This window comes from Bactrocera latifrons, unplaced genomic scaffold, assembly GCF_001853355.1.
Source record: "Bactrocera latifrons isolate USDA-ARS-PBARC rearing strain unplaced genomic scaffold, ASM185335v1 scaffold_413, whole genome shotgun sequence".
NCBI classification, from domain to species: Eukaryota; Metazoa; Arthropoda; class Insecta; order Diptera; family Tephritidae; genus Bactrocera; species Bactrocera latifrons.
The window spans coordinates 157,758-165,728 of NW_017537061.1; the positions used below are offsets into that span (position 1 = coordinate 157,758).

The window sequence follows — 7,971 nt, forward strand, 5'->3', positions numbered from 1 at the left end:
CAATTTTTATAAAATAAATTAAAAAAAAAACAAAATTAAATTAAAAATTGTTTATCAATTTGATATAAATTTTATAAAAAAATCACTAAAAAATTTGTTGCAACCCTTGCAGTTGCTCTGCCCTACACGCCGCCTCAYAGCTTACGGCCAATCAATTGCCTTTGGTTTCACTTCTAGCTAGTCAAATCCTTCTTTATTAACCCTAACGTCGCACACTTTCACCTCACCTGCCACCCGCTCTATACATATGCTTACAGCTCGAATACTTAAAACACTTTGTTTTTTGTTTTGTTTCGTTTTTTCTTTTACATATTTTATTAATATTTTTTCGATTTTAAATTTGCTGCTAGCCGCCGCTCTTCTTTAACTTGCATAGAAATGCCTTTGTTTTATAGCTACAATCTATAATTTGTGTGTTTGGTTTCATTTGCTTGCTTTTCAATTTTTTTACAACACGCTTTTTGCACATTTTCTGCATCTAAGCGGCGCTTCTATTTCTGCTTTGCCGCCTTTTTGTTTGCCATGTATTTTTTTTTTTAATTTTTATGTTTTTTTTTGCTGTTGTTGTTTACGCTTTATGCAGTTGGAAAGTTGGTATGCTTTTTTTTGTTGTAATTGCTGTTGTTTTTTTACTCACAGTGTTTGCCTATATTTATCCCTCACACATACTTTAATGTCACCTAAGCCGTCCTCCTGTCYTCTCCTCTCCTCTCGGCCACAAACACAACGCAAAACTGTACTGCATTGCCTATTAGTTGTTGTKTTTTTCCTGCATGCATTGCATTTTTGCGTTTTTTATTGGCTTTCCGTTACTTTACGCTTTCATTTAACCGTTTTTAATACAATTTAATAAGACTCTTCTGTTCAAGTGTGTGTGTGTTTGTTATTGTTTTGTTTGTCTGTTTGTTGTTGTAAATTGTTGTTTTGTTTTTGTTGTTCTGCCTGTCATTGTTGCGGTTGATTGATTGATTTTACAGTTATTACTAATCTTCCATAGCAAATGTTAGCTTTTTTGTTTTTGTAATTCAAATATGTACGTAACTGTCGCTATGTTGCATTTGTTGCTTACATGCGCTTTCTAGCTTACTTATTACCTTTCGTTTTTTGCCATAAATGTCTATATGTATGCAAGTTAAGTCGCTTTCCAATCGATTTACACGCTTTACAATCACTCAATGTGTGTCGCTGTGTGGGTGTATGTGTTTTCACAGTTAGTTGTTATGCTTGCCATTATTTGACTAATTAAATATTTCATAATATGTGTGGGTATATATATATATATATGTGTGTGTGTGTGTGTGTGTGTGTGTGTGTAGAGTAAACATCAGCAAAAAGTTGTTTATTTTTTCATTCAAATTTTATTTATTTCTTTATTCTTCTTTTATTTGAATTTCTTCTAAACACAAGTTCATCAATTAGTACACGATTGCGGCATTGCTCTACGCGCATATTAAGAGGAGGACCCATTTGTTACAAATGGACCTTGCGCTTGATGCACACAATAAATATAGCTAATATATGTATTGTAAGTACTAAGTTGTTGGTTTTTGTTTTGTTGTTGTTGTTTTTGTTGCTGTTGGTGTTATGTGTTCGTAATGCTTGTTAATATATAGGAAATGTACTGTTGCTTTTGCCAGAGCTTTTAGCATGTTTACATGTGATTGTTGTTGTTGTTGTTGTGTAAGAGAATGTAAATAAATGGTTAAATGTTATGGATGTGTTTGTGTGTGTGTGTGTGTGTGTGTGTATAGTATGTCTTTATCATCATTATTACATTATTACATTGAGTTGTAAGTTTTATTTTTTATCTTTATTTTAAATATTAAAGTGTAATTTATTATAATGTATTCTGTTTTTTCTTCTTCTTCTTTTTCCTTTAATATTTATTTATATATTTAATTCTCCCTTTTGCTCAAGATTTATATATATTTTTTTTTTATATTTCTTTTTCATGGTTTCCATAGCAACAGCGTCGCGCGATGTTGTTGCGCCCAGCTACAGTCTTCGTCAACATCTTAAAAACATAGAAAGGCTTAAAAACAAGTAATTTATCTGCTCACTTCGATGTCTGTCTCTTATACACATCTATAGCAACAGCGTCGCGCGATGTTGTTGCGCCCAGCTACAGTCTTCGTCAACATCTTAAAAACATAGAAAGGCTTAAAAACAAGTAATTTATCTGCTCACTTCGATGTCATCATAGTCACGAATTCTGCAAGAGAGTAAAGAGAGAAAAAGAGAGAGAATTAGTTTAACGATATTAAAATAAATAAATTACAAAAGTAATATTATTGTCTAAAATATAAAATAAAACACTTCATTTGGTGTGAGTCAAAAAATTCTAGAAACAATATTCGCGAGTCGCGAATATTAGTCGGGTAGCTGAATCTTCAATACCAAATAAAACTGAATCTTCGATACCAAACAAAAAGTTTTCAAACCTTGAAGACTAGCGAAGCGAATAAACTGACTGATTACAAACTGCTTTAAATTGAAAGCTGGTATAAATGGAAAAACTGGTATAAATAGCAAAACTACTTTAAATAAAAAACTGATGTAAATGACTACACTGGTATAAATGAAAAACTGGTACAAATGTAAACTGGTATAAATGTAAACTGGTATTAATTGTAAATTGGTATTAATTGTAAATTGGTATTAACAAAAAATTTATAAATTAAGAACTGATTTATATGAAAAACATTGATATAAGCGACAAATGGCAAACTTCGAGTTATAGAAGGAAATTTGTATGGAACTTGACTTGTATTGCCAATTCAAGAGACCGAGTTATGGAGAACTTCGTGTATCTGTCTCTTATACACATCTAGATGTGTATAAGAGACAGCAGTTGAACTTTCCTAACTCGAATGACCATAATCCGCAAAAGAAAATTCGAGTTATAGAAGGAAATTTGTATGGAACTTGACTTGTATTGCCAATTCAAGAGACCGAGTTATGGAGAACTTCGGGTTATGAAAGTCCAACTGTAATTACTACACTAACCTCACTCTTTACGACTTATGGCAGGAAAATCCCAAAAAATGTTAGGTCAATCGAATGCTCATAAAATGATGTGAAGATTATATTTTTTTGTAAATTTGACACTAAACCAAACAATTTCCAGAACACCCTTGAAAGACAACTCCTTAAAACCCACTTAAATGACCACCTTTCCACGACAGTTTGGTAACCAGAACGGACCTGAATTTTTTATCCGGTCAAGGATTGACAACTAAACAAAATTCAACCGCCAACACAACAACAAATGCCTAGTATAAACGCTAGCATACCAGCTATCCAACAGGGTTACACATCTCGTTACTTAAGTATAAACGAAATAGCTCTCTCTGCACTGAAATGCCTTTCATAAAAATCAAATTAAAAAAAACACACCCACTTATAATTTATGTGTATTCACCACAGTATTGTGTAACACTACTTAAAGCTTATTTAAAGTAGCACCCACCTCGAAACTCGTTAAGGCAACGTAAAAAATATGAAATGGAAAAAAGGGTATAAACATATGGAGAGAAATAGGTGCCACCTACACTGAAATATACAAAGGCTAGTCACTCATAATAATATTTACAATTTGAAGAAAATATAAACCGACATTTCACGTGAGTCACAACGAGTAAGAGTTGGAAAGCAATGGCAAAGAATATTGTGTTAATTGTAGTTTATTTTTCGAAGCAAAAAATGGAGAAAACAATAATCGATTTGTACGATTGCGCTTACGTAACACTGTGCCAAGTTATGAACAACAAGAAAATCGCGACTAGAAAATGGATGATATCATTATAAGTAGTTATTAAAAGCTGATATATTTCTCGCATTACAAATAAACTATTTTTAGCACCGAAAACGTGACTTAATTAGTTCGAAAAGCTGTGGTCTGAGAATTTTTGAAATGAGTCTTACTTTTGAATTTAGGATTTGATTAACCAAGCTGTTTAAATTCTTTTGAACATAGAATTTGATTAACAAAGCTGTTTAGCTCTTACGAAAATATAACAAAGTATGGGAAAAATAGTATGAAAATGCGAAGAACCCCCTGCAAGTGAGTTTCAAAATACAAAATTTGAAGTGAGAAACTTTTAACTTAACTCTAGTGCAGCACAATATTTCTAAGATGTTTTCTTAAAACATTCTTAAATAATGTTGAARTATGGAAAAAATTTAAATTTCGAATTTTCGAACTCACTTCGATTTTCTATTTAAGTAAAAAAAATATCTTAAATACAGCATTGATTTGCCGGAATAATTAGTTATATAAATAATAATTAGTCAAATTTTCGATCTTGCGTTGAATTTCTATGCAAAACAAAATAAAATGGTTTACATACATATGTATGTGCAATTTAGATTCGATTTCTAGCAAAATATGGAAATGTTAATTTAGCATTTTCGAACTTACTGCAATTTAGAGCTGATTTTTAGCAAAATATGGAATAAATGCTAATTTCGAATTTTTGAACTTGCTTTGAATTTCTATTCAAAACAAAATAAAATGATTTATGTTCAATTCAGATTTGTTTTCCAGCAAAACATGATATAAATGTTAACTTCGAATTTTCGAACTTGCTTTGAATTTCTATTCAAACCCAAATAAATGATTAATGCTCAATTTAGAGCTGATTTCTAGCAAATTATGAAATAAGTTTTAATTTCGAATTTTAGAATTCGAATTTTCGAAATTACGTCGAAATTCCTTTTAGATAAAAACAAAGCGAAACATGTTATATATTGCTTCGATTTATGGCAAACTATGGAGTAACTTTTAATTTCGAATTTTCGTACKTTGAATTTCTATTCAAAAAATAAAATGATTTATATTCGCTACGTCAGACATCATACAATAAAAATCGCTCATTGAACGGAAATTATTGGAAAATACAAATAAAACTGCTACAAGTCGACATTTTAAGATGAGCTGCTAATAATTCTTAAGTGATAAATGGTTTTTGCCGCTGTTTTCAACGTAATAATTTTTTAGTGTTTATATGGCAATTTCCTGAACTAATTCACATTGAAATGCTATTAGAAAAAAAAACACAACAATATAGTTATACATCAACCACACAACGTGCCTCACTCAACACTATGACTTGTTAATTAAAAGAAACCCATCAGCTGATTAAGTCGCTACCAATACCGCATGACGTGTGATCGCGCTAAAAAGGCATGTATGCAGCAGTGACTAAGAGCGCAGCACCGAAGATAAAAAAAACATGTGGAATGTAGTATGTGCAAAAGACACTAAGCAGAGACTGGCCCCGCAACGTGTCAACATTCAGCTAAACAAACCGCAAAAAATTAGAGGGCAAATAAAAAGGCGAAATCAACTCTTAGGCGAAAGTGACCAATTAACATTGAGTTTGTTTGCGTACTTTGTGCAACTCCCCCCCAAAACGGGAGCCGATAAGTAAATTAAGGGGAATTTTTTTGCAAATTCGCCAAAATACATACATTAYACATACAACAATAAAATAGCACAAATTAAGCGACGCACAAGAAAAACCAAACAACCGATAAACATACAAAAAAAAAACAAATAAAAAGTATTAGAAAGAAGAAACAAAGCAGAAACCTTCCACAGTTGGCGCAAAGCCAAAAATACACTGAGGACCTAATAAAATGTGCAAACTCTGCACTTGTTTGTATGTGTGTGTGTGTGTGTACGTGTGTTTTTTTTAAGCAGAACGGGATAATCTGTAGTTTAACTTCTAAGTCAATTGAATTTATGGCAGCTAATAACCTACTACCCACAACCACCTACCAGCAATGGGGTTCACTCACTCGACAGCGGCCCAACGACTAACGACTGAGCCCATGGCGATAAATAAACACATATACATATATATATATACCCTTATATATATATATAAATTGATAGTATTTACAAACACATAMACRCAAATATATATAAATATATTTGTTGTGGTGCCAACTGCCTTCCGTGMCTTCAAATGACAACCATTAATTCTGCACTGCCAATACTCGTGGCGTACACCGCTACAAAAACAAACAAAAAAGCACCAACGCAGCAAAATGAAGATGAAGGCTGATGGACGGACAGTGTTAATGCAAACTAATCACTACGCCGCTGTGTGCTAATGCCGGCCAGCAGAGCTTGGGAGGGAGCTGCGCGCGGTTGTTCTGTACTGTTTGCCCACACACCTGGTGAATGTAAATAAGTGTTGTGCACACACCCACAACAATAAAAACAACTACCACACATAAAAGGTCAACTAATATATCAAAAAATGGCAGGTAGGTAACAGTAGTCGACCACCGGCCCATTAGTGCGGGTGGCACAGGGTGTTGATAGATTGTGTTTGCGAAATGTTTAGCTGAAGCACAARCAGTTGTGTGCGTGTATGTGTGTGCTGTGTATTTGGTTAGCAAACCATTTATGAGTGATTTTTGTTTTGTTAGCAGCAAGGTATGGGTCGCGCATGCTGTTGGCAGCTGGTTGCGTGTCCGTAGCGGCCTGATGTCCGTGCGCCTGTTGGCGAAAGAGGCAAATAAATTGGCTAATAGATTGAAGAAGTGCCACTACACAGCTATAATGTTGCGGCAAATAGTGGTAATGTTTACAAAGGCTTTTTGCTGTGTACCTACACGTGCGCCTAAATAAATAAGCGTGCGTAATTGAATGTGGCAGCAAGATGAATTGAGCGCATCTTGCCCCTACACAGGTGTGGCAGCACGCACAAGTGGTTTTGTGTGCTAATTTTAGGAGAAAATGTTTATCTACGCCTTTCACTTACTATATATATATGTTGACACTAAATTACATTTTTTTCTTATAAGTGAGTTTATTAWATGCAAATCGTGCACGGTTTTGAGTTACATCCTSGAAGATWCGTCACTTCTGTATGCGCCTTGAGMAAGCAGCTTTGCTCTTTCTTGTATAAAAAAAATTATTGTGTGAGCGAAAAAACGTTCCTTGYGGGYTCCGRATAGTCTGTACYATGAAAGTGGTATAACCGCTATACAGTATCTGTATTTTCATTATACCAGTTTACTTAATCTTACGTTTTTGTAGATTCCGGTTATTGGATAACCATTAAAGCGGTACAACCGTCATACTTTATCAGTACTTGTATTATGCCAGTTTAYTTAATTTATACCATTTTTGTTTTTGATGGTTTATCTTTCTCTCCCAACCAGCTTTATAAGAACTTGCATTATACCAGTATACTTAATTTATACCAGTTTTGTTTTTAATRGTTTATACCAATTGGTTTTTCGATTCACCACAAATTCTACTTTACTCTTATTATATTTCTCTCTCTTCCAACCAACTTTATCAGTACCTATAGTATTATACCAGTTTACTTAATTTATACCAGTTACATTTAATTTTTCATTACGAATTATTTGTTCGATTCACCAAAYATTCTACTGTAATCTCCAAGATGGCCGCCCACCAAGCAGTTGCTCCATACAAATTTCAAAAATTTATACCAATTTCAATGTTTTATTSCAATWTTTWCGGCGATTCACYACAACTCATCTTATGAAGACACACAAATAAGTTTACTGTTGCCAACTTGTTTATAATGCCTCTTCGCACACCAATTAAATTTTTTTTTTTTTAGCATTTATTTATATGTATTATTTTTGTCAATGGACACTTACCTTCATAATTGACCTGACCGTCACCATCGATATCAGCCTCCCGGATCATTTCATCCACTTCTTCGTCTGTTAACTTTTCACCCAAGTTTGTCATGACGTGACGCAATTCAGCCGCTGAAATGAAGCCATTGCCGTCCTTGTCGAATACTCTAAAGGCTTCTCGGATCTCCTCTTCACTATCGGTATCCTTCATTTTACGTGCCATCATTGTCAAGAACTCGGGGAAGTCAATGGTGCCATTACCTGATTTGAAAGATAGAAGAAGAAAGATATTGAAGTTGTCAAAAAGGAAGATTTAAAGAATTTATTATTCTATATTTT

General features: G+C 33.5%; 1 protein-coding gene across 2 annotated transcripts in view; it reads right to left on the reverse strand.

Moving 5' to 3' along the window:
* Window positions 1–1,918: 1,918 nt before the first annotated feature.
* The window catches only part of LOC108972670 (calmodulin), a 25,165-nt gene continuing 19,112 nt past the window's right edge, over window positions 1,919–7,971 (reverse strand). The window contains exons 4-6 of one of the 2 annotated variants that reach the window (XM_018939366.1): window positions 7,651–7,893; window positions 2,194–2,212; window positions 1,919–2,066 (exon numbers count right to left, since the gene is read on the reverse strand). In XM_018939366.1, the coding sequence (XP_018794911.1) occupies window positions 2,057–2,066; window positions 2,194–2,212; window positions 7,651–7,893 (272 nt within the window). In that variant the 3' untranslated portion in view covers window positions 1,919–2,056. The other variant, XM_018939365.1, reaches the window with a different exon arrangement.